Source organism: Littorina saxatilis, linkage group LG2 (assembly GCF_037325665.1).
Source record: "Littorina saxatilis isolate snail1 linkage group LG2, US_GU_Lsax_2.0, whole genome shotgun sequence".
NCBI classification, from domain to species: domain Eukaryota; kingdom Metazoa; phylum Mollusca; class Gastropoda; order Littorinimorpha; family Littorinidae; genus Littorina; species Littorina saxatilis.
Window position 1 is genome coordinate 33,393,516 of NC_090246.1, and position 26,730 is coordinate 33,420,245.

General features: G+C 40.5%; 1 protein-coding gene across 3 annotated transcripts; it reads left to right on the top strand.

The window, feature by feature from the left end:
• Positions 1-251: 251 nt before the first annotated feature.
• LOC138958795 (uncharacterized) lies at positions 252-14,716 on the top strand. 3 transcript variants are annotated; one of them, XR_011453514.1, is made up of 4 exons: positions 252-971; positions 2,738-3,105; positions 6,086-6,232; positions 10,714-14,716. XR_011453514.1 is itself a non-coding variant. In XM_070330088.1 (3 exons), the coding sequence occupies exons 1-3, from the start codon at positions 1,762-1,764 to the stop codon at positions 6,130-6,132; spliced, it is 549 nt and encodes a 182-aa protein (XP_070186189.1). In that variant the 5' UTR covers positions 1,650-1,761; the 3' UTR covers positions 6,133-7,237. The 3 variants fall into 3 exon arrangements, 1 of the variants encoding a protein (XP_070186189.1); XR_011453513.1 differs by lacking the exon at positions 252-971 and adding an exon at positions 1,650-1,895; XM_070330088.1 differs by lacking the exons at positions 252-971; positions 10,714-14,716 and adding an exon at positions 1,650-1,895 and having other exon boundaries at positions 6,086-7,237.
• Positions 14,717-26,730: the final 12,014 nt, after the last annotated feature.

Here is a 26,730-nt window from a genome sequence, read left to right on the forward strand (position 1 = left end):
TAAAAATAATTACACCTGTATTTAATAGTAAATACAGCTGTATTTAAAAATAAATACACCTGTAATTACTTTTAGATACAGGTGTAATTATTTTTAAATACAGCTGTATTTATTTTTAAATGCAGCTGCATTTAATAAATGCAGGTGAAATAAATTAGAACTTGAATCGGAAAATGTACGACATGCAAAGCGACAATCTCGTGGAGATACTACTTCCGGTGACGCCACTGGATCAGACCCGCCACTGATTGCGTCAATTATTTGTTGCAGTCTGGTAATGAGCCAGAAGAAGTTTTAAGAAGGTAAGCAACGTTTTGTTTGCTTGTTCATTTGTGACTTAATGGAAGAAACAATGCGTGATCTTTGAAACACGGGTACCGGGTCCCGGTTTGATAACCACTGGCAGTGGCAATCAAAGATGGCGTGTAAAAGCAACTTTCTGTGTTTTGGAGTTCATTAAATGTTGGGATGAATATGTCAGGTTTGAGGATGCACATTTCTGTAGGTTCATCTCGGTATTCCACCCCCTCGGCTTTCTGTTGTAAATATTAAGCTGAGCACGGTGATCGAATGTGGAAGCTACGTTTGGTCAAAGGTCACAGAAGATTTGCGTCGTGCAGCGAAGGAAAGAATCGCGATCTTGTTTCCGAATCGGTACCTCTTTGTTTTTCATTAAACCTGTCATTCTGCTTGCTCGGCTTTGTTAGATGTTTGCATATCGTGTTGCTATTTTCTTTGCTTTTATTATTGTTTCTTACTTGTGCTTCGTTTATCGATACAACGCAAGTAATAAAAGTGTTTGGCAATTTTCAGGGAAAATGGAATGCTACTTGTAAGTACAACGCATGGTGTATTCCAGGATATCTGATCAAGAGTTGGATGCGTTGGTGGAACCAATTACTGCTTCCAACAAGCTTACTGGGTCCTTAATGATACAAGCTCGTCTGAAAGGACAGGGGACAGTACTTCAGGTAACTCTTTTGTGCTGAATATTAGAATAGTAAAGCTTCAAAAAGGAATTTTAAACTGTTGAAAAACAACTGAGAAATGGACCAATGTTTCACAGTCACAGATTCTGATTTTAAAGTTAAGTAATACCGTTTTTATATTTAGTCAAGTTTTGACTAAATATTTTAACGTAGAGGGGGGAATCGAGACGAGGGTCGTGGTGTGTGTGTGTGTGTGTGTGTCTGTCTGTCTGTGTGTGTGTTTCGATCCATCATACAACGCCGCAGCTATGGAGGTCAATGCGTTGCTTCGGCAGGGCACTGTGGACTCCCCTAGAGTTGTATTTTGGGACCATGATTTTATGTTTTCCGCTGGAAAACAGTTTACGTTACCTGAATTTGCAGCGTCATTTCCTGGGTGATGGTGTGCATCTAGCAAACGTATATTCCCAAGCTTGGGACCTGTTGGCGTAACATATCAAGATCAAGAAGATCAAGCAACGTCAGGACAGGCCAGGTTGTACAAGTCCCTTCGTCAGGCGATAAACACAGTCGGTTTTTGTGTGATTAAATAATGTTGTAGCCGGGTCAGGTTGCATTGTGCGTTTTGACTGATCAGCTTACAAAGCACGGGTATAGGAACAGGGAATCTTCAAATTGTTTACATTTTCTTTCTTGTTTGATGCGGATGGGTGGCATTATAAATCGACGGCTCTAAATGGGGTCAACCAGATCGGTAGATGGGAAGTAACTCGAGTTTATGACAGGCTCGTTGTGGATGATGTCCCTTGTCTAAAAACCAGTTCAAGGTGGAATGGTTCTGCGATCAACACGATTGTTGAGTGTTCTGTCAAATCAAGATATCGTGACATGTTTCAACAGTATGTTTCTGTGTTGGTGGATAGTATGGATCAGTGTTTTTCCAGAGTACTTGGAAATAATTTTCAGGTGAGATTCTGATGAACATGTTGGTGTTACGATGCCTTTTCATGTGAGCGTTTGTCAATTCAGAGAATCAGAATATTTGTTCCTGTGGGGGTACTGTATGTCAATTACCTCGGGTGTTTGTCATTTCAGTGAATCAGGAAATATTGGTTCCTGTGGAAGTACTGTTTTGTCAATCACCTGTTATTTTGCCTAGGAGATTCCAAATTTATTTTGATTGTGGTACTGTGGGCTAGGTAATATTTCATGTGGAGGTACTGTTGTCACTTGTGTTGGCTGGTGCCTCACAGATTACAAACACTATTTTGGTTAAAGTACATGTACCGTGGGCTAGGTAATATTTCATGGTGGGGCTGATTTTTTAGAGAATCAGAAAACATGGTTCGCTGTTGTTCTTTTTGTCAAATTAAGCTATAGGGCCTCAGAGATTCCAACATTAGTATGTGGATTTGTTAGCCAGGTATTATGTTGGTGTGTGACAGTTCAGAGAACCATGATGTAATTTCCTGTTGGTGTTCTGTTTGTCATAAATGTATTGAGCCTCAGAGATTCCAAACTCGTTTGGTGGGGGTACTGGGTGCCAGGATTTGAGTTTGACACAGAAAACACAATTGGTTTGAAGTACTTTGGGCCAGATTTTAATCAATTTCTTTGGTTTGTATTTCAGACTCCCAAAATCTGGTGACAACTTCAGAAGTATGGGATATTAAACACCTTTTACAGGCTGAACAGTGAAGGAGTTGTTAACTCCTGCAAGGAGCAGCAGACAAGTTCAAGGCTTATGTGTAATTCTCAGTAATCTGACAAATAAGGCTGTGTTCACATATCCTGTTTTTTATGCACAGGAATATGCCTCCCAGGAGGGCAGCGTCAAGGCGGGTAGCCGAAGTGACCCGAGCCGCTGCAGGTCGGCCGAGGGCCAGCAACCAGACAGCCTCGCAGCGACAACCCGGTGGGTTTGAGTCAGCCACAGCAGGAGGGGAAGAAAGCGCCACTGCTTTGGCCGCGGTATTGGCAGAACTACGCAGGCTGGGGGAGCGGCAAGAGACCTGCCAAGTGGCCATTGTCTCGCTCCAGAAAGACAACCAACGTCTGCAAGAAGCTGTTTCGGGTGATCGTGAGGCCATCGCCTCAACATCGGGATCGATGACAACCGGTACCAGCAATTCTACCCTGTCTGGCTCGGTTGCCAACCTGGTCAACACAATCACAGGTGAGGCGGCCACCCAATTGGTGCCTGTTGTTTTGTTCGTCGAGGATAAAGTTAAACGCAGGATCTGGGGCCCGGGGCGTCAATCCACAATGACAACTGAAAAGTTTCAAATGGAAGCGTGTCAATGTTAATTGTAATTCAATCTGACAATGATCTCTTTCATGCGGTTGCAAACAGACCAGAATTGGTTCTGTTCTGTTCACATAGTACTTTGAGTTCACTTACATGCAAGGGTGATGCACAGTATTCCTATGGAGAGAACTTCATCTTTAAGTGTACTTCGATTAACTGAAGATATTCAATTGTTTACTTCAATGTGGGAGGTGTGCAATGTGTAAATACACATCAACTCAGTCAGTAAGATTTATGTGCTGGTGTATGATGCAGAGCTGTCAGCCCCTATGAAGCTTCATGTGTAGCAATCTTGAATTTATAGTGTAGCAAATGGTGTTTATCTTTTAAGTATTGCATCATCTTATAATCCACTGCACCTACATGTTTATATGTCAAGACACAAATGTTGCAATAACTGTGTTCAGACAAGAAAACAGCAGCAGGAACAAATGAACATTGTAGAGTGTCTGTATAACGAAGTAGCATTTTCTGTTTTACAAGTAGCATGCTACATCGAAAGCGTAATAGTCTGCAGCTCTAATTGGGCCACTAATGCGGCATGGTGCTTTTGGATTCCACAAGTTATTTTGCATGTTGTTTTTAAGGCAAATATGTCAGAAGCTCCTAAAGAACTTTAGTGGGTAAGCCTGTGACATTGTTGTCCACATAGAGAATACTATATGGTTTCCTATGAAATACCAGTTTTACACAAGTTGTGCTTTTAAATATTAAACTGCGAACAATATTTCAAAACACTAGTGTAAAACTGGTATCAAACAGGAAGCCATGTAGTATTCTGTTTATCCTACATACAGGGTTCGTACAGGTCATGGAAAGTCATGGAATTTGATTTTTAATTTTCCAGGCCTGGAAAGTCATGGAATTTCAATTCAAGTCATGGAATTTCAATTCAAGTCATGGAATTTCAATTCAAGTCATGGAATTTAACATAAATAAGAAAGAAAAAAAATTAACCTTTAGCACGCCAGCTTTCTTTCGAGTTGTTTCTTGACAACAAAAAGTATGCGGAATTGGAACGAATTACCAAGGAAGATCTTCGCAATGAACTCACTGGCATGGGTGGGAGTTCCTCCGTCTCAGACGGATTTCCGTCTCAGAGAAATTTTGACAATTTTTTTTTTTTTTTTTTTTTTTGCGGGTTTGTTTCGTTTCGGTTCGAATTTGTAACTCAATCGGCATCCGATCCGTACTTTACAATTGCCATTTCCGGTTCCGTCCGCTTTGTGTCTGCCATTTTGAATCGTTCAGAGGATGTGGTTTTCGGGCTGTTTTCGTCGGCAAAATGCGCTTCATCACTTCTGAAATCGAAGCCAGAAGCATCGATAAAGGGAAAACTAATAAGTGGTTGAACAAGTGGTTCGAGAAGGAGGACAAGCTGAACCGAAGGTACGAAGTTTGGCTTCGAAAAATAGACGAGGCTGGTGTTGCGTATTGCATCCTGTGCGATAAAAAAGTTGTATACGGAGCAAACGGAGGGCGTGCACTCGAAAAACACACGACTGACCCTAATCACGACAAAGCTTTCCGATCACAGAAACATACGTCAACGTTACCGACAGCTTCACAGGTCGTTGCGCCTATTTCTTCGGCGGATCGTGCCACTGATATTAAAATTAAAACATGTGCTTTTTTAGCGGAGCACTGTCTGCCACTTTCATTGGCACCGGATTTGTTGCAGTTTGCGAAAACACTGGCTGCAGACCCAGCTGCCCTAAGCACAGTCACCATGTGTAGAAAAACTGCTACATACACGTTAACACATGGTGTTTCTGAGGCTCTGAAGGCTTTTGTTATATGGAACTGATAGACTGCGCCCTCATTGATAGTCATCTCATACTGTGTTATGCCAAATGGACTGATAGTGCACTTTTTGTTGTTTCTAATGCTTGCCAGGTCCCTAAAATTTTTAGTTTTTGTTACTTTTTGTATCTCCAACAAGGTTCTTATTTATCAGAATTAAACTCAGGAGAGGCCAGAGAAACCCTTTTAAATTCATAAAATTCGTTTTCGGCCGGGGGCCTTCGCCCCCCTGGACCCCCCACCAGGGCGCTGCCCCTGGACCCCGCCGGGGCCTTGGCGGCCCCTGGACCCCGGCCTTAAAAAAAGTTCAGTCTTGGAACAATTTTGGGCTCCCACCCATGGAACTGTGTATCGCGGTGAAAAAAATGACAGTTCGTCAAGTCACAGTGTTAGTGACGGTTATGAAACGGAATTTACGAAAGTGCAGATGGATACAAACAGTGGCTGGTCCAGTTTAGTGAAATGACAGGACCAGCAAACATTACCGATAATCTGACTGCGTAGCAAATGCTTGACTTGCTTGTCAAAGAGACACTGCGTAGAAACTGACTCAAATTCAGTGCAAAGCAAGCCAGTGTCAAAACTGGCAGTGACAAGATGTAAAAAGTTTGCGTGTTCGGAAATGGCGACCTGTGGATCTAGTCATGGAAAATGTTATTGAGGCTCATGGAAAAGTCATGGAATTTTGTTTCTAAAAACCAGTGGGGACCCTGTACATACTGTTGCATGTTCATTGCTGTAAATGTCCCTTTGTCGAAGCGCCCAGATTGAAGAAGCTTAAAAATTGAACCTGGATCTCTCCGAATGCCTCGTGTAATCTTTAATGTCAAAGCAAGGAAATGTCACTGGTGTGGTGTTTACGTTCTTAAAATTCTTCCGAGTGTTCAAAGAAGGACGCTTGTTTCGGTATTGGAGGCAGTGAAAAATCAGGTCCTTGTCAGACAAGACCTCTTTACACATGCAATGTAGAGTGAATGGTATTGTTATGACATGAGTGGTATGTCACGTTAGTGTAATAAGTTGTATTCTTACACGCTCCACAAAGGCACAGAGTACGGGGAGCCATCCAGCGGGTTGATCCTGGTGGAGTAGCTGTCAGAGCTTTGGCGTTGAGGCCCACGAGACGTCGTCTGTACCAAGTATCAGGACCAAACGCTCTCTGGCATCTAGACGGATACCACAAGTTGATATCGTGAGTACAGCTACAAATACATACACTGGGCACAAAAAAATCCTTTTTAAAAATTTGGTGAATGTTGAGTGTGTCCGGTGGTGGGGAGGATGTTAGGGGTTGTGCCAGTTTGAACATGGAATTTGAGTGGATTGATACAGGTGGCATAAGGAATTCTCTTAAACATTATTTTATGACGCTGGAATCTTTCTTTTAAGACCTACATAACCCTGAGATAATAAGGTCTTATAATGGGGGTAAACTTACAGAGGTTATGAGCAGAATATCTTAGAGAACAGCATACCTGCCAATTGCTACGATTTTGGCGCAGCATGCTCCGATTTTGCAGGAATTGCTACGCTGCTACTCTAAGCCCTGAGCTGCTACGCTAAAAAAAAAAAAAAATGACAAGCGTGCAAAATGTTCACTTATTGCTTGACAATCAACAATGAACATTGCATAACTAGTCGAGTACCGATGGCTGGGAACCACTCCGTTATGACTCGATATGTCCACGTGACTTGCTTAGCAAATCGTGAATTTTATTGCAAGCATTCGCATTTCCGGTGACTCTATGCGCCAATTGTGAATTTGATTAGAATATGAGACTGTGCCAAAAGGTCAGGTGTCATGTCTACTGTCCCGAATGACACACGATTGCTGACATTTCACCATTGCCAACAGAATAAACAAATAAGAAATAGGTAGAAAATGAATGTGAAAACTGACTTTAATTGTTGATCAGTATTTTCTATACCACTAACAAATAATCTACTTGCCCATAGCTGTTTGGCAAATGTATGTTGCATGGGACACACTGACATGAAAGTGGAAGATGTTTTTCCCTCTAGAGAAACTACATATCAAGTTACACTTTTTGTGCTCTTCCATTCCAGTTGGCAATCAATTGTTAACGCATGTTATTAGAAAAAATAGAACGAAAACAGATTAGATAGAATGAAAAATGTACTGGTGATGTCATTTGGGACATACTGACATGAAAACGTCACCTTTTGGCACAGTCTCATTTGCAATGCACTTGTTAAGTTGTAAGCTGTGCACAGTGACGGTGTTAGAAGTGGAAACTGGAGGGAGACAGGATAAAAACGGGGAAACGTAAGGGTGGTGAAGATTATGGTGCAAGTTCCACGCCGATGCGGGCAAATCATTTTCAACGATTTTTGCCGAAGAATTCGACAGACTTTGCGTGTATAGGTAATAATACCTGCTATTCCGACTTGGTTGTGTGACAGACGTTTTCTTCCACACGAGATTACGTTGATTGTCTAAATCTACTTTTTGACGGAAGTGGCCGAACAACTGTGAATGACGTCTCGTTATATGGGAATGACGTCACAGTCATCGTCACAGTCTGTATCTTTTGAAGCATCTCATTCTTCATGACGTCTTTCTGTGTCTGCATCCGCAAAATGTTTGTTCATTCTGGAATCTTTGTCATCTATGTTCAGAACTCTGTCCTTATAGTGTCAGACAAACAGGCCTCCTGAGCGAACCACTTTCCAAGGGAACTTAAATTCGCGTATGGAAACAGTACTGTCGTCTGGGGTGCCGTTTTCAGTATTCTGAGCGTTGAAGAATCTGTAAAGAGAAGAAACGATAACAGCAGGAGAAATAAAAGTCGTGTGTGCATTTTATGTTTTTTTGGAGTGACGATTTTGAGTTTGAATCCGTTCTTGCCATGCTCCTAAAGCGTGTAACATACAATCTTGCATACGTTTGCTTTAGTAGTGGCAAAGAAGGAAAGCGTGTGACATTGAACTATGTTTAGACGGTTGTAATGTCGTAGAGCTCTCAGAATCTTACAAACGTTTTTGATGGCATTTTAAATGCGGGCTTGCGATTCAAATTTAAGATTATGCGAGTGCTATGCTTATAAACACCAATTGCAACTCTGACATTGGGTGAAAGTTCCAAAATGCTACTCTTTGGGCTTCACAGGGGTTGGCAGCTATGAAACAGGGTCTTGAAAATGTCTTGTTTGGGATCGTAAAAGGAAGGGCGTCTTCTAAGGGGTAGGTGGGTAACGAAGGTGAGTCGTGTGCAAGTATTTTCTTTTCTTTTCTTTTTATTTTGTCATTTTCTGGATATGTAATGAAAGACTGGTCCATTGATGATTTCCCCACGGAATACAAAACATATTCTGGTTATACCTTACCATTTCTACTGGGTGGTTATTTAAATTTGGTTGCTTTGTGTTTTTTTAACAATAAACACCCCTTCAAGTTAACAGAGAAATAAGCAGAGGGGGGAATACTTTTCGGTGAATACCAAGCTACCTAGTCCTAACAAATAACCACCCAGCAACCAGTCTGAATCCTCGATAGCTCATAGGTTGAGAAACCACACTGTGTGGTCACTGCTTGGTGACTGAAAAGTTCTGAATGCTCAAATATTCGAAAGAGGAAAGAGCTCATACATACTGCATTTACACTATTCATTTCAGGTTTCAACACACAGAATCCAATATAAGATCCATAAGTTTGGTTGTTTTCTAAATCAAAATCTACGTTGTACCAGACACAAGGTCTCAAGGCAAGTAACTCTCATATTTTGTGTAGAAAATAGAGTTGTTCCCATTTTGCATTTGTACAAATAAAAAGACAGTAATCTGTAGGTCAATTATATTTCACTTCATAAATAGAACTTTTTTTCCCGAGATACTTAAACATGAAAAGAACGCAAAAATATTTGCCTTATCGTCTTAGCAGAACAACTATGTACTTTATTTTATTCGAAATTAAATTAACTGCTATAAAGAGTTTGCAGAATTGCGCAATTTTCACAGAACTCTTCAACCATGGATTAATCACATGCTTGTGCAGGTAGACTGGCTGAGTGAATAATACTTGATCAAAATAATTATGTGTGCTGTGGGCAGGCTGTCTGTCTGTCCAAGGACAAAAAATGTAACGTTGAGCTGTTATCTCAGAAGTTTATACAGCTAGACCTCTGAAACTTTGCACACTTTTAGGGTTTGATGATTTCACGAAGTGACCCCAGTTTCGTTGACCCTCATCAAATTTTGGGGTCACAGCGGGGTCATGTTCGTTTAATAAAAACTTAACGTTGATGTTATCTCAGATGTGTTTTTAGCTAGAGCTTTAACCCTTAGGCTGGTTGTCGCGACACTTTACGTATACTGTCACCTGGTTGTCACGACATATGTCGCGCTATTGGCTCAGTCTGTTTGGTCGGTTCCGATTACCTCCCATTGATGCGAAAACCTATATGACTGTTTTTTGTTATGTTTCTCTCTGTTAATTCACCAGTGGCTATGTAACATGTGTTACAGAATTGCACCGGTGTAAGGGTTAATAGTACGCACACTTCTAGGTTTTGATAATCTACCAACTTGACATAAGATTGTGGGCGGGGATGTAGCTCAGTCGGTAGCGCGCTAGATTTGTATCCAGTTGCCTGCTGTCAGCGTGAGTTCGTCCCCACGTTCGGCGGGAGATTTATTTCTCGGAGTCAACTTTGTGTGCAGACTCTCCTCGGTGTCCGAACACCCCCGTGTGTACACACAAGCACAAGACCAAGTGCGCACGAAAAAGATCCTGTAATCCATGTCAGAGTTCGGTGGGTTATAGAAACAAGAAAATACCCAGCATGCTTCCTCCGAAAGCGGCGTATGGCTGCCTAAATGGTGGGGTAAAAACGGTCATACACGTAAAATTCCACTCGTGCAAACCACGAGTGCACGTGGGAGTTTCAGCCCACGAACGCATAAGAAGAAGAAGACGACATAAGGTTGATTGACCTTCGTCACAGCCCACTTCGTCAACATCACGGGCCAAAGAATCTAGACACAGCCATCGTCGAACGCTGAAGAAGAAGAAGATTGACCTTCGTCAAGTTTTGGGGTCACAGGGGGTCATGTTCGAATCAAAATATCTTAACATTGATGTTATCTCAGGTGTTTTTGAAGCTTGAGCTTTGAAACTTTGAACACTTGAAGGATTTGATCATCTACCTACGTGACCCTAGTTTGGTTGATCCCTGTCACATTTTGGGGTCACAGTGGGGTCAAGTTTGTAAAAGCTTTACATTGCGGTTTTCTCAGTTATTTTTATTAAATTTCACTGAATTGTATGTGTTATTAACCAGCAGACATTACCAAAATTTTGCTTATTTTTATCAAATTTTAGAGTCCCAGCAGTTAGTGGAATCCTCCTTTTAAGACCTACAAGACCCTTAAGGCTTATGGACATGACGAAGAAAAGTCATATAAAGCAATTGCTTTTCTTGATTTATTTCTTTGCAAAATTGAAGAAAGGTGGATTAAATGGGTTACACACCTTTTCTCAATGATATATATTAAAAATAATGGTCTTGATTCTCGGTCATGAAAAAGCACTTTGACCATTACTTTTTAATATTTACTGAGCATGTTACCTGTACTTATTTCCCAATAACTCTTTAATCAGAATTTGTGTGGTGAAATCACATATGGAAACGGATCTCTGTTTGTTATATTGCAGGTGGAAAATGGTGATTCATGGGGCAATCGATGGCTTTAGCCGGGCCACTACCTTCCTCCATGCCACCGAAACAACAGGTCAGAGACCGTTCGGGATCTGTTTTTGGGTGGAACCCAACGCTTTGGACTCCCGTCAAGAGTCCGCATGGACCATGGTGGCGAGAATCTGGATGTCGTCGCCCTCATGAATGAACACCGGGGAGAAGGGAGAGGCAGTGCGATGCAAGGCCGCAGTGACCATAACCAAAGGATCGAGCGTCTCTGGCTCGACGTCTGGAAAGATGTGGTGAACCCTTACCATGACCTGTTTACTGCAATGGGAACACCACAGGCAGAAGGTGGTCTGGGGATACTGAACATGGACAATCCCATTCACTTGTGGGCCCTCCACTATGTTTTTCTGCCCAGGCTGAACCGGTCCCTACAGTGGATTGTGGAACAGAAGAACCACCAACCCCTGAGGACAGAGCGCAACAGAACTCCCCTGCAGCTCTTCTTCAGGGGGATGCTGGAGAGACGAGCCAGCACATCCACAGCAGTACAGGACTTCTGGAAAGGGAGAAGCCTTCAATCGATAATCGAGGACCATCCTTTGCCAGACAGTCGTTAGGATGTGCCTGCCACGGCTTGCCCCCTCTCTGAGGAACAGCTCGTGCAACTAACGGAGCGCATTGACCCTCGGAGTGGGCCACCCACCGATCAACATGGTCAGATGTTGTTCTCCAGTTCGTTGCCAACATGCTCGAGTAAAAAAAAAGTTAGCTTGTGGACACCCCAAACCTGAAGTGTATAGCAGACCTGTGAACCCATACGATTTTGCCATATTTTGTACGCTTGATTGTCCAGACTACAAGCAGATTGGTCAGTGGAATCACAAGAAAAATTCATTGTCTACTTTTATTTACAAGCGCATTCCAAAGCCGATCCAGTGTTTTGACACATGATTACTGCTTTTGTCAATGAAAGAAGCATTCGTTTTAAATTGTAAACTTATTAGGCTACTTGCCCTATCCGCTCCAGCCACGTAATCGTGCAATAAATCTGCAATATCTTGCATGGCGTTGGGAGGTGTGCCTCAATTTGCGGGTTTGCTTTGAGACCTCAGAGTAAGGATGTGTCTGGGTGCAGACACTTCGCCTTCAAAAAAGTTAATTTGCACTGAGCAGCATTGGGCGGCAACAATGAAAGCCTCAAAAACAATCATAAAGTTTGTTCAAAGTACCAAGCATGGTAGAAGGTATAAGCAACTGTTTTTTTCAAATTGGTTTAAATCTGCGCTCTAATTCTAAACCAATCTTTGTAAAGTGGAAAGTCATTCAAATAAAGCGAAATTATGTCCGCTGTGTATTTTATTATTTTTAAACACAGGTACTGCACCACGAAAACAATATTGCTAAAAAAACAAAACAAATATGTACACTTTGTGAAAGAAAGTTGTAAAGAAAGTTTTACACAATGATTTGCCATTAGGTTACCTGTTTAATTGCACCAAACAGACATGGGATTCTTCCGTAAAATTACGGAATTCCGTAAATTTTTAGGCTCCAGGGATCATTCTTGAGATTCGTGCAAATCCGCTGAGAAAATGTTGGGGTATATGTAGGTAAAGACCCAAGTTTTTCGGCCGGTCCGCTGATCGCGACGCTCCATTCCATACTATTCTTGAACGGTTGGTTCCTAAAACGGTCAGACTGTTGCTGGTCGATCCGTATGGGAACGCGCTCTGTGTCTTTGTATGACGGCTTACTTGTGCCAAAACCTAGGGTTATCGTTTTCACGTGAAAATTAGTAATTAACAGTGTTAATTACTAATTTTCATTTTTGCCTCGTTTTCGGTCACAGTAGTCGGATTTTAAGAGTCCGCACTGAGAGGCTTCAACGTCCGGCAAACATCACTCTCAAACTATTTCTAAAATATCTTTTAACAGAAGGCCTTATCGAGCAAGTTATTCGACGGGAAGATGCATGTCACTGTTTTCTACAATAGCGCTATCCTAAAAGTTGTTTTGGGTATCTTAGAAAAGAATAATCGACCCCGAAAACTTTCGAATCGAAGCTGTTCGTAGCAGACGGACTTTTGATCGGCTGTGGTCTCACACTTTCACAGATATCTTTCAATATAATTCCTTAATCGACAAGTTGTCAGGCAGACAGCTGTACTTCATATTTGTTTCCACTACCACACTCATACATTTGCTTAAAAGTGTATTAGGGAAGGACAATCAATCCGAAAATGTTCGAACCGAGAGAGGAAAAATGGCGGCCGGTCGGACATGTGCAAAAGGTCCGACGACTAGCAGACGGATCTCTTCATCGAGACTCGCACACTTTCACAAATATCTTTCGATAGAATTCGTTATTCAACAAGTTTTCGGACAGACAGTTGTATGTCACGGTTATCTACACATGCGCTCAGCTCTTAGTGTTAATTTAAAGAACTATGGACCAGAAAAGTTTCGAATCGAAGGATGTTTTGCTCTGGCAGGTGAAACAGTCGCGCATGCGCATTGAGCCCCCACAGTCACGAGGTACAAGAAAATTAGTAATTAACGCGTGAAAATTACTAATTTTTAGTTTTGGCACTAGTAAGCCGTCAGGAAGCGAGCCAAAACTGAAAATTAGACATTAACACTTGAAAATTAGTTATTAACACTAGAAAATTAGTAATTAACATGTGAAAATTGCTAATTTTCACGTCAGAATTGTAATTTTCTCGTGAAAATTAGTAACTTTCACGGGTTAATTACTAATTTTTAGTTTTGGCGCTAGTAAGCCGTCATATCTTTGTCTCCTACAGTCACCGTTTCAACGTAGCTATCGGGGATTCAGTATAAGCTAAAGCATACCGTATGAGAATGATTCGGCGCCATTTTTACATCGCTTCGAGCCACTTGCCAAAATGATGAGGAAGCTAAAGCGAGACGAAACCGTTCTATCCCGGGAAATTGACCAGCAGAAGTACAAGAAAAATCTCTGGAGATTCGACTGGCTCGATGAAGTTGTATCATTGAGCTGGAAATACGAGAAAGGCCAGAAGACACAAGACGTGAAACTGAAAGTTGGCGATGCTTTTGCTAAAATCAACTTGCCGGGAAAAACTTAGTGCACTTTGTGCAACGATGTTAATGTTATCAACTACGGTTCCAATGGAAAGACTGCCCTCAAAAGCCACTTGAAAAGCAACAAGCACCTGACTATCCTGAAAACCCAGTCGTGTAATCAGTCACTGGGGTCGTTTGGCACCGACGAGGTAAGAACATTGAAACCACACCGTCACACGCCACCACCCCCCCCCCATCCCCGCCTCTCTCTCTCTCTCTCTCTCTCTCTCTCTTTCTCCTCCTTATTTTGAGTCTTAGCGTAAAATTAATTTGAGAAACATGGGAAGGAAGAGAAAGGGAAGGGGGAGGGGGGGGGGGCTATGATTAAGCTGAAATATGCATTTCAGGGCCATTTTTGTGTGTCTAAAATACTAAAAACCTTCAGCTTCTGGGGGCTTTGCCCCCAGACCCCGACCAGGGGCGTTGCCCCTGGACCCTACTGGGGGCCTTCTGCGGCCCCCAGACCCCCACTTTTTTTTTCCTTAATTATCACTTTTTCTGAATCCCATGTCTCATTGTCTGACCAAATTTCTTTTCATGTATCTATAGTATAGATTTATAAGGTTGAAAATTGCTGAAAGTTTTTAAAACAGACTATTGTTTTTGAAAAAGACCTTAGTGTATTTTTAGGTTTATTGATGCTAGATATATTTATATATATATATATATATGGCTTTCCCAATCCAACGTATAAAGGAACTCATTGTTATTCAGCCATTAACCTTCGCCGGCACTCGTTATCGACTACACACGGACGCATTCGTGGGGCCGTGCAGACCCATGCTTCTCAAAGAAGGAAAAATGTGCATATCCTTCCGTGGCACTCGTGGGGCCGTGCAGACCCATGCTTCTCAAAGAAAGAAAAATATGCATATCCTTCCGTGGCACTCGTGGGTCCGTGCGGACACAGAAGGGTGTTTGATGCAAATATCTCTTAAACTCATTAAATTTCAGTGATAATTAATTAATTAATTAATGGTCAAATTTAGACTACACACGGAAGCATTTGTGGGGACGTGCGGACCCATACTTCTCAAAGAAGGAAAAGCGTGTATACCCTTCCGAGGCACTCGTGGGTCCGTGCGGACCCAGAAGGGTGTTTGATTGCAAATGAGACAGTGACAAAAGGTCAGGTGTCATGTCTACTGTCCCGAATGACACACGATTGCTGACATTTCACCATTGCCAAAAGAATAAACAAATAAGAAATAGGTAGAAAATGAATGTGAAAACTGACTTTGATTGTTGATCAGTATTTTCTATACCACTAACAAATAATCTACTTACACATAGCTGTTTGGCAAATGTATGTTGCATGGGACACACTGACATGAAAGTGGAAGATGTTTTTCCCTCTAGAGAAACTACATATCAAGTTACACTTTTTGTGCTCTTCCATTCCAGTTGGCAATCAATTGTTAACGCATGTTATTAGAAAAAATAGAACGAAAACAGATTAGATAGAATGAAAAATGTACTGGTGATGTCATTTGGGACATACTGACATGAAAACGTCACCTTTTGTCATTGTCTCAAATATCTCTTAAACGAGTTGGAATTTTTTAATGAGCTTTTAGAAATGCCTCAGACACCTACAAAGCTTTCATCTCCTAAAAGCTCATTAAATTTCAGGGATAATTAATTAATTAATTAATTAATGGTCAAATTTAGACTACACACGGAAGCATTCGTGGGGACGTGCGGACCCATACTTCTCAAAGAAGGAAAAGCGTGTATACCCTTCCGAGGCACTCGTGGGTCCATGCGGACCCATACTTCTCAAAGAAGGACAATTGTGCAAACCCTTCCGTGGCACTCGTGGGGCCATGCAGACCCATAATATTTTACCAAATACCCTGTGCAGTCTAAATTTGACCATTAATTAATTAATTAATTATCACTGAAATTTAATGAGCTTTTAGGAGATGATAGCTTTTTAGGTGTCTGAGGCATTTCTAAAAGCTCATTAAAAAATTCCAACTCGTTTAAAAGATATTTGCAATCAAACACCCTTCTGGGTCCGCACGGACCCACGAGTGCCGGCGAAGGTTAAAGACATTTTCCGAATTACAATGGTTTAATAGCCAACTTGCACAATACCCCTTTTGAACAGCTCTCTGGTGCGAAAGATAAGGAAGGTTCACTTCCCTACGGGCAAACGTTTTGCTCTCACAAGCACTGGTGTTCTCTGGCTTGTGTAAAAAAAACAAAATAAAATCTCAATCGCCTTACTTTTGTATACAGGACATGCTTGGGTACTTTGAACGAACTAAAGGATTATTCTTGCGGCTATTATTGCCGCAGCCAATAAACCTTTAACGACTTTGTGTGTGTCGGTGTGTGAATGCTCTGATTTGTTTTGCTATTGTGTATTGCCGTGAGCTCTGGCGAGAAGGGGTGATTAATTTATGTTCATTATTATTATGTCTCACTGTGTTTTCACAGCTGTACAGAACAGTGAAAGGGATACTCGTTCAAACTTTGGTATGATGCCATGAGCGCCATAGTTTAACTAGAGTCAAATCAGTTATTTTTCTTTTTATATTCAATGGTGCCTCATTCACCCATATTCATCAGAACATAAGCTTTTTGCAACGTTCATTGAAGGTCAAGGTCCCTTTAAGTTACCTATCAAACCTCATAGTGGTGTTTATTGTTTATGGTTAGTGTTTTCCCCTGGAGCAATTTTTTGATTAGTGCTTTTGTGAACAAGAAACAATTTACAAGTGGCTCTATCCCATCTTCGACCCCCCCCCCCCCCCCCCCCCCCCCCCTCCCCCCCCTTCCACGTGGCGATATAACCTTCGTGGTTGAAAACACCAAATAAAGAAAGAAAGTGTTTTAAACATTTTCAGTTCTCCATTTAGTTTGGTGAAGTAGTGTAGAGCATTTTTTGAACATCAATAATCATGTATGAATTTATTGCATGTTTGTTGCTAGAATATTAATCATTCTTCTGCTGAAGAACTTTGTGCCTGATGAAAGTAAACATTGTGGTCAGTCGCATAGGTACCCCCCGCGGGTTTGGGGGAAGAATTTACCCGATGCTCCCCAGCATGTCGTAAGAGGCGACTAACTGATTCTGTTTCTCCTTTTACCCTTGTTAAGTGTTTCTTGTATAGAATAGTCAATTTTTGTAAAGATTTTACTCAAGCAGTATGTAAGTGTTATGTCCTTTGTACTGGAAACTTGCATTCTCCCAGTAAGGTAATATATTGTACTACGTTGCAAGCCCCTGGAGCAAATTTTTGATTAAGTGCTTTTGTGAACAAGAAACAATTGACAAGTGGCTCTATCCCATCTCCCCCCTTCCCCCGTCGCGATATAACCTTCGTGGTTGAAAACAATGTTAAACACAAAATAAAGAAAGAATAGGCACCCCCTAAAATCAAAGGTGAGTTTTAGATACTAAAATGTGCCAACAAATTTAACAGCACACCCGAGTCCCCTTTTTACTTTAGTTGCAAGATCAGTACATGTTCTATCACGGAATTTTGTTTTGTTTTTGTAATTATGTGTATTTAGAGATTTTTCAAACCAAACTATTAATCTTTGAGCTCAGATGTCCTACTTTTTGACGTATTGGTATGTTTATTCAAGGTAAGCTAGACGAATCATTTGTATCAGGAAACTAAAATAAATGAAATTCTGATTTTATGTGAAAAATTGAATCAGTATCACAACAATTTCAAAAATTATTCATATTATGTGCTGGTTAATGACTATTACATTTGCAAGCCAAAGCTCTGTTTGCATTCTGAATTTTGCATGTAAATGTCACATTTCAAAGATCACCTATATATTTAGGTGTGTGTGTAGTCTTTTTAAGAACATCAATTATATACATTTATTGGATCTTGATTGCTTGAATGTGTATGACACATAATTCTTGTGTATGAATAAATGTGTATGACAAGTTTGAATATTGGATAATACAAATTGTTTGTATGGATTTTGATTCCTGTATGGTGAGGCAATGAACATGTGCGTGTGAGATGTCTATGATGGACAGCAAAATGTAGTTATGGATTCATGGCTGCTAGTCTCATTTCCAGTCATATTAAAAAAAACAAGTTGTTTTTACAAAAACACAAAACATAACTCAAGTTGTCTGCCACAAATACAATTAATTTTAATCAAACAAGTGTCATGCAGAAAATACACTTTAAATAAGGAAAATCATCACAAAATGGAATGCATACTTTATGTTTATCACATCACAAGACACACTGGTAATACTTGGCAGGTGAGAGTTAACCCATCACACAATGGAATGAATATTTTTATCACATCATTAGACTGGTATTACTTGGCAGTTGAGAGTTAACCTATCACAAAATGGAATGAATACTTAATTTTTATCCCATCATAAGACTGGTAATACTTGGCAGTTGCAAGTTCATCCATCACAAAGTGGAATGAATAATTTAATTTTATCACATCATAAAGAATACATCGGTTCTACTTGGCAGGTGACAGCTGAACAGTTAGCAAAACAGTCACTATTTAATACTGGTTACAGAGACGAGGAATTGAGGCTGAAATTTATAAACTAAACAAGAAAGCTGAAATTGTGTGAGCCGTTTGTTCGTTCATGGGCTGAAACTCCCACGGCTTTTACGTGTATGACCGTTTTTACCCCGCCATTTAGGCAGCCATACGCCGCGTTCGGAGGAAGCATGCTGGGTATTTTCGTGTTTCTATAACCCACCGAACTCTGACATGGATTACAGGATCTTTTTCGTGCGCACTTGGTCTTGTGCTTGCGTGTACACACGGGGGTGTTCGGACACCGAGGAGAGTCTGCACACAAAGTTGACTGTGAGCAATAATAAATCTCTCGCCGAACGTGGGGACGAACTCGCGCTGACAGCGGCCAACAGGACTGAGCTACATCCCCGCCCTTGTGTGAGCAGTGACCTTCACTACAGAGGAGTGTAAAACTATAAAAGGAAAAGCAGTAGACAACGCCAGTTTTGGTTAATTTGGTAAAACATAAAAACAGACTATCGTTACACAGGGCACGAATATCACATTATCATAACTGTTACAAACGCTTTTGAGTTTATTAATTTGTATACCATTATGAGACAGTATAACAAAGTTGTTAGCGTGCAATTGATTTGTTTGTATCCGGTTTATGGTGTATATTGCCAAGTTTTGTATGGGACACTGTAACACTAGTCCGAGTGCTTTTGATATTTTGCTGGCAACGTGTTATTCGTGTAGTAGGGGGGTTGAACCATTTATTCTGTACATTAGGTAACTGATACCTGATATGATGTGAAGTGCTTAGTTTACTTGATCAATAGTCGAGAGAAATACAATGCTTTACATGTTTTCCATGGACAGCGTTACACGGAACACGAAAAGCAGGCAACATAATGACAAACAGTGGTGCAAAAAAACAAATAAGAACAGAACACACTCTTGAAACACAACGGCAATTTAAATAATGCAAAACACAAACATCAAATCTTCGAAAGTCTCTCTCTTGCATTTAATAGCAAGTAAGAAATGATGTACGGTACAGGCACCCAAAATAAAGCTTATTTTACTGAGAGAAAAAACCCACACACACCTTGTCTTAATAATTTTAAGATTTCAAAGTTCAACGTTAAACACCCCCCCCCCCCCCCCCTGCAAAAAGCAAAGAAAACAATCAAAACAAAAACAAGGTATGTAAAGGAGTATAGGAAACCGGTTAAATCAGGGTCATGTTTTTTTCTTCCTTTGCAGCATGACCTCAAATAATTCAGTTTGAATACATTTGTGAATTCCCTTCAAAATTGCAGAACAAACATTTTTTCGCAGGGTGTGTACAGAAAGAAATACCAACACCTACGGCTACCAAGCAAAAATAATGCGAAACACAAACATCAAATCTTCGAAAGTCTCTCTCTTGCATTTAATAGCAAGTAAGAAATGATGTACGGTACAGGCACCTAAAATAAAGCTTATTTTACGGAGAGAAAAAAACCACACACACCTTGTCTTAATAATTTTAAGATTTCAAAGTTCAACGTTAAACACCCCCCCCCCCCCCCCCCCCAGGGTGTGTACAGATAGAAACACCAACAGCTACGGCTACCAAGCAGAAACTAAACGCACCATTGAAGGAAAGTTTTTACAATAAATAAAATCCACCCCCTTCAAGAACAGCCTGGGACAGCTTCTGCCTCAGTTCTTGACGTGTCGGGCAGACACCTGCATTCTGAGGGCACAAGTTGACACTCTGGGGAGTGGCTTTTCGGGTGTGTCCACAAACACCACGGTCAGAGGACTCTGGTACCCTCCTGGTACTGTGGACCGGCTCCCAGACATGAAAAACACGAAATCTGAGATGGTGGTTTCTCCGCACTTTCCATCTGAAACAAGACAAAAAAGAAATTCTGAAATAAAGGAAACATCATCCCGCTTTCTTAATAAGCATACAAGTACCAGGACTCAAAAGAGAGGGAATTATTGCATGCTTGTGTTCATTTGTAGAAGCGTAGAAATGTTAAGCATGCTTTGCGACACAGAATGAAATGCTATTTTGAAAGCGTAACTTTTCTTGAGACTTTTTTTGAGCTGCTTGACGTTCAGTTTGATATGTGAAGGCAAACGAGATTCATTTTCCCAAATCTTTGGAGCTTTCAGGGGTAAAACCATGTGTTTATCATTTGCTGCTTTACATATAAGTTATTCTCCTGGGTCGTTTCCCATTTTGTGACATGTATTTTCAGTCCTTAAAACATGTATTAAATGGCAACTTGAATGTATACTCTCCCAAAAAAGAAACTTGACACAGGTAAACATTGATGTTTTTCAAATATATAATATATGTTAGAGGAAAGCACCAAAATTCAGTTTGAAGTTTGTCGGTTACATTGTTGCTAACAACTAACCCATAAAAAGAACATAATTGAACCAAGACTTTACTAAGTGGTCGCCCTTTTATTGAATTGCAAAAATTCTCGTCTGCACAAAAATCATGTGCATGGAGAGTATCGAGAGTATACATATTTTCTTTAGTAATAATTTTTTTTCCAGTAATACTCCAGGTTGTTAATGATGCAGACTTGCAACAAAACAACATAGAATATATATATATTATTTTCTTGGTAGTGTTAGCAGTATTCAAATTCATGTCACAACTTCCGGTTTCCATGTTATGAAGGTGCTTTACTTTTTTTTAATTTTTTTTAATTTTTTAATTTTTTTTTTAATTTTTTTTTTTTAACATTTTATTTCCTTTATATACACATAAACACAGCATAACATACATCATACACCGAGTTTATCAACAAAGCGTATACACACGTACATAAGGTGCTTTACTTTAAAACCTTTGTACTTTTACTGAACACTAAGACAAACAAAATGTGCAAGTATTTGTTATTCTATCTCTGCAGGCCAAGGATATTTATGAAACTAGTATTTGTGAATGAAATTAATTTGTACAGCTTAAATGTCTCAAGTTAAATTTAATAAAAAGTCTACTTTATAACATGGTTTTCCCTGGTACACAGCTCTGGAGATTAAAGCTGTGGTCTATTTATGACTTTCCTGGGCTACGAGGTTGAAAAATAGGGATACAATCATGTACAGAATTCTGTACAGCAAACGCTACCCGAAACCCCACCTATACGGCGTGTATGACCTTGAGAGCTTCAGTCAACGCTTGAATTTTTCAGGGATAACAGCCGGTTTGCTCTCTCAAGACTGATCATATTTTATCTTCAAGAGAGATCAAGGGGAAAAAATAAAAGCCCCGGCGAAGATTCGAACTCTCGACTTCGTGTCTCATGTCCTAACCACTAGGCTACTGCGCCAATTGAGAAAATGAAGGAAAAACATTGATATGAATTCATGTTATGTTATTCTTGAAGCAGCATGATTTATATCTCTATCCGCCCATTGTTCAGAAGTTTGTTTGTTTGTTTGTTTGTTTGTTTGCTTAACGCCCAGCCGACCACGAAGGGCCATATCAGGGCGGAGCTGCTTTGACATATAACGTGCGTCACACACAAGACAGAAGTCGCAGCACAGGCTTCATGGCTCACCCAGTCACATTATTCTGACACCGGACCAACCAGTCCTAGCATTAACCCCATAATGCCAGACGCCAGGCGGAGCAACCACTAGATTGCCAATTTTAAAGTCTTAGGTATGACCCGGCCGGGGTTCGAACCCACGACCTCCCGATCACGGGGCGGACGCCTTACCACTAGGCCAACCGTGCCGGTTGTTCAGAAGTGAATACATGTATAACTATTTCTTAGATGTCTGGTTTCAACTGGCTTTGGAGAGATTCAATTACTGTTCTTGTCATTTTCTTGCATGTTGTAAATAGAGATATCGCAGCTATTTGCATGGCGCGAATGTCGTGTAGCATGACGGTGTAAACATGTACTGCGATTCTGTAAAACATGTTTGCAAATAAAGGCAAATTTTAATGTCAATTTTTACGTTTTTGCAATGCATAAATGATAATTCAAGCGTAGAATGATATAAAATTATCAATTTTTTATCTTTGACAATACTGGTGTAGTGGCCTAGCGGTTAAGACATCGGCCCCGACATTTCGAGGCCCCGATGCCTTGAGTTCGAATCCCTGCCAAGTCGTTTATTTTTTCTGCTCGATCCTTCTTGACAACAAATATGCTCAGCTCTGCGAGAGCAAATCGGATGTTACCACTGCAAAATTCAAGCGTTGACTGAAGCTCTCAAGGTCATACACGCCGTATAGGTGGGGTTTCGGGTAGTGTTTGCTGTACAGAAATCTGTACATGATTTTGTTCCTATTTTTCAACCTCGTAGCCCCGGAAAGTCATAAATAGACCACAGCTTTAACCCATATCAATCAAGGTTTGTTATGAGCCAAACGGCTTTCCATATGAGATTATATACGTACCACTGCCGCCGCCACCAAATAATCATAATATACACTTTACAACGGATTACACACACACACACACACACACACAGATAACAAGGTAATCTTGAACTTTAGCGTGACGAAAATGCACCGAAAATGGTGTACGTTGTCAACCATGGGACATCATCTACACGAAAGAGTTGTCTCCCTTGTCTGGTCACACGGATAATTTCTTCTTTGATGGGTCAAATGCATTCGTACAGTTCATCATCGGAGTTCATTCCGTAACTTCAAAGGGATCTAAAATGACTTGTTATGATTACAAGTACAGGTTCTACAAATTTGGAGACTTAAATGCCTCTGAATTAAGAGCTATGAATTTAACACGCTAAAGTTCAAGATTACCGATAACACGAGCTCTCGCACCGAATTCCAATATTTTGCATCTTTGGTCAAAAACGCGTACAGGCCTCCCTTCAAGTTCAACTTCTGGATGTGGATGCCCCACTGACTCGGTGTAGATCGTCACAAGAACCGAATTCGTCTGATAAAACAATTAACTTACCCTGCTGTGCGAGCCTGGGCAACAGCGTTAATTAAAACTGCACTCGCAAACCTTCCAAAACATCAGGGACATTTGCCACCCCCGCCATCTTGAGCTGTTCAGTCTGTCAAAAGGCGGCAAAGCGAGGCTATGAAGACGCGTATAAGCTTAGTGTTTTTCATGTGGATTCCCAGTCCAAGTTTTTAAGTCGCTTAACCACGTGACTAATAACTGATTAATACAGGTGTATTTATTATTAAATACAGGTGTATTTAATTTTAAATACAGGTGTATTTATTTTTAAATACAGGTGTAATTATTTTTAAATACAGGTGTATTTATTTTTAAATACAGGTGTATTTATTATTAAATACAGGTGTATTTATTTTTAAATACAGGTGTATTTATTTTTAAATACAGGTGTATTTATCATTAATTACACCTGTATTTTATAATAAATACAGGTGTATTTAATAATAAATGCACCTGTATTTAATAATAAATACACCTGTATTTAAAAATAAATACACCTGTATTTAATAATAATTACACCTGTATTTAAAAATAAATACACCTGTAATTTATAATAAATACACCTGTATTTAATAAAAAATACACCTGTAATTAATAAAAAAAATACACCTGTAATTAATAATGATACTTATTGTATACGTTTAAGAAATAAATACAGCTGTATTTATCATTAAATACAGGTGTATTTATTTTAAATTACAGCTGTAATAGTTATGAGCCAAACGGCTTTCCATACAGACACTCAGGCCACTACCTAACAAACCATAAACTTTAACTGCTTCGTGCATTTTTCTCCTCTAGACGGCTTGATCAGCCCACTGAAAAGTTGAGTCGGTCCGATGTTTGGGTCGCCATCTTGAAATTTCTTTCGTCTGCTCAGTCACTCACTTACCCAATTCAAGCTTGCTTTACGGCTTTTAAACTTGATTTTTAAAAACATTTCAATGATACATCGCGCCTAAAGATGTCAGAGTATATATTGATTACACAAGGTAGGCATATCTTATGACTATTCGAATATAATACGCGACCGAAGTCACTTTCGTCGCACTGTCAATGCCAAATGTCGTGGGTTTTAAAGCAAGAGAAATTAATCACTCGTTTTGGATTTTCATTTGCAATGCATATAATACAACTGTGTTGAATTTGCAGTGGCGGTGAGCATCCTTTTTCATTGGTCTTTTTTTCTTCTTTTTAACTCCAACATAGAGGTATATTACACTCACGAGACATGGATATTTTCTCTTTACAATGGAAATATTCCTTATAATTTTATTTACAAATCAAATTTTCTACTTAATATTTGAAACTCAAAAATTACAAACACTTGTATTTTGTATTATTGAACTGTTTTTTCTTTTCGTAGTTTAAGTCTCCTCTTTTTTATGTAGTGTGCGTCTGTATTTAGTGTTTGTATAAGGGACGGGTTGTAAGATTACACTTTGCCTATTTAGTTAGTTAGCTTTTGCTTTTCGGGTCCAGCGGACCATAATAGGCCAAATCAGGAACCCCTTTGCCTATAACCTGTATCCTTTAGTAATACAGTTCAGTTTCCCTCTCTCTCTCTCTCTCTCTCTCTCTCTCTCTCTCTCTCTCTCTCTCTCTCTCTCTCTCTCTCTCTCTCTCTCTCTCTCTCTTTCACTGTATTGCTGTGCTGGGTCGCACTGTCAATGCCAAAAGTCGTGCTAATTGTGTTAGTGCTAAGACGTTTGTGGGTCGGCATTTACATATCTGTCCATCTCAGCTTGGCCAGACGTCTTGAGATATGATTCCCGAAGGGCCTGCACACACACACACACACACATGGTCGTAGCAGCATTCAAACGCGACTTAAATTAGGGTAGTGCGCTAGAAGCAGTGAAGCAAGAGAGAGAAACACAGAGGAAGAGCGAGAGAGAGAGAGAGAAAGAGAGAGACACACACAGAGAGAGACACAGAGAGACAGACAGACAGACAGACAGACAGACAGACAGAGAGAGAGACAGAGACAGAGACAGAGAGAGACAGAGACAGAGACAGAGAGACAGAGACAGAGAGACAGAGAGGGGAGGGAAGTAAGGAGGGAGAGAGAGATAAAGAAAAAAAGAAAGGAGGAAAGAGAGTGTTATAAAAACAGTGTGGGATTCACTTAACTGAATCAAGTCTTCGCGTAACCATAAGTAGGAGACCCAGTGACCTAATGGCACTGTTCCAAGGTAGAATTAATATCGTAGTCTGCAAGCTTATGGAAACTCTCCCGAGAAAGCTCTAGCACAGTTCGTTGCAACACTACACACAAAAAGAAAAACAAAACACAAAACAAACACAAAAAACACTGCATGAATATATCAGCATCTTCAGTTTGCAGGTGTCTGTGGGGTGTGTGTGTGTGGGTGTATGTGTGAGTGTGTGTATGTGTGTGTGCGTGCGTCCATGCGTGCGTGCGTGTGTGTGTGTGTGTGTCTGAATGTTTATATGTGTGTATATGTGCGTGCGTGCGTGCGTATGCGCGCGCGCGCGATAGAGAGAGAAAACGATAAAGAGAGAACGAGTGAATGAGCACTTTGTGAGGTTGTGTATTGCGTTTCGATATATTGATTTTAATCCCAAGCCACAATATACAGGGCCGGACCAAATGAGCTGTAAGGGGGGGGGTTCCTCCTTTTTTGCGGGGGCAAATCAGCGAAGTGGCAAAGCCACAAGCGCGCGCCTGCTGAACTAGGGCGGTCCGGGGCGAAAATTTTTGAAAAACGGTTAAAATCTGTGCAATCTGGTGCATTCTGGGCCTTGTTTTGAGGGTTAAGAGCAGCATTGTGGGGGTACATTTTTCTCATCGGATTTCACATTGAATAACATTTGTTAGAGACACACACAAAATTTATTTAAAAAAAACCTTAAAAAAAAAAACACTCAAAGCAAGGTACATGCTTTTTCCAGGCGTGGGGTTCCGGAACCCCTGGAACCCCCCCCCCCCCCCCCCCTGGGTCCGGCCCTGATATATTCTTTATGTATAATGCACACGGCTGTAGTAAAGGATTATGTCTTATTTCTGATGTCGTACCACGGGACGGTCTTCACAGAACAAAGATCAGATTTGATGAATAAATAAACACAGAAGTGCACTACGACATTCAACCCAAAAGCATAACTCAAAGTGGAAAAATATGCATCAGTCTGAAATAAGTTAGTTTCTTCTGACGATGAAGATTTGTGGCGGCAATGCCCAAAGTAAGGTTATGTCGTAAATACAAGTCAGTATAAAATAAGAGACGATCAGCTCCTACGCTGATATTCAAGGAATAAACCAGTCTCCGACACAAAACAAAGGAAACTTGCCAAATGTGTAAGTGCAGTATAACCTCAGCAACTTTTCCTCTTCGTCGGCTGAATTGACAGTCGTAAAACAGTATATAAAAAAAAAAAAGTAAGCAATGAAGGGGGATCCCTGCAAAATGTTTCCAATTCCGTCATGTCATCATGGGTTTCCAGCGAGGTAAA

Coding starts and splice junctions, on each gene's coding strand:
- LOC138958795 (XM_070330088.1), top strand. CDS start 1,762: ATGGTTCTGCGATCAACACGATTGTTGAGTGTTCTGTCAAATCAAGAT. Junction 1,896..2,737: donor TACTTGGAAATAATTTTCAG/GTGAGATTCTGA, acceptor TTTTATGCACAG/GAATATGCCTCCCAGGAGGG. Junction 3,106..6,085: donor CCTGGTCAACACAATCACAG/GTGAGGCGGCCA, acceptor CGCTCCACAAAG/GCACAGAGTACGGGGAGCCA.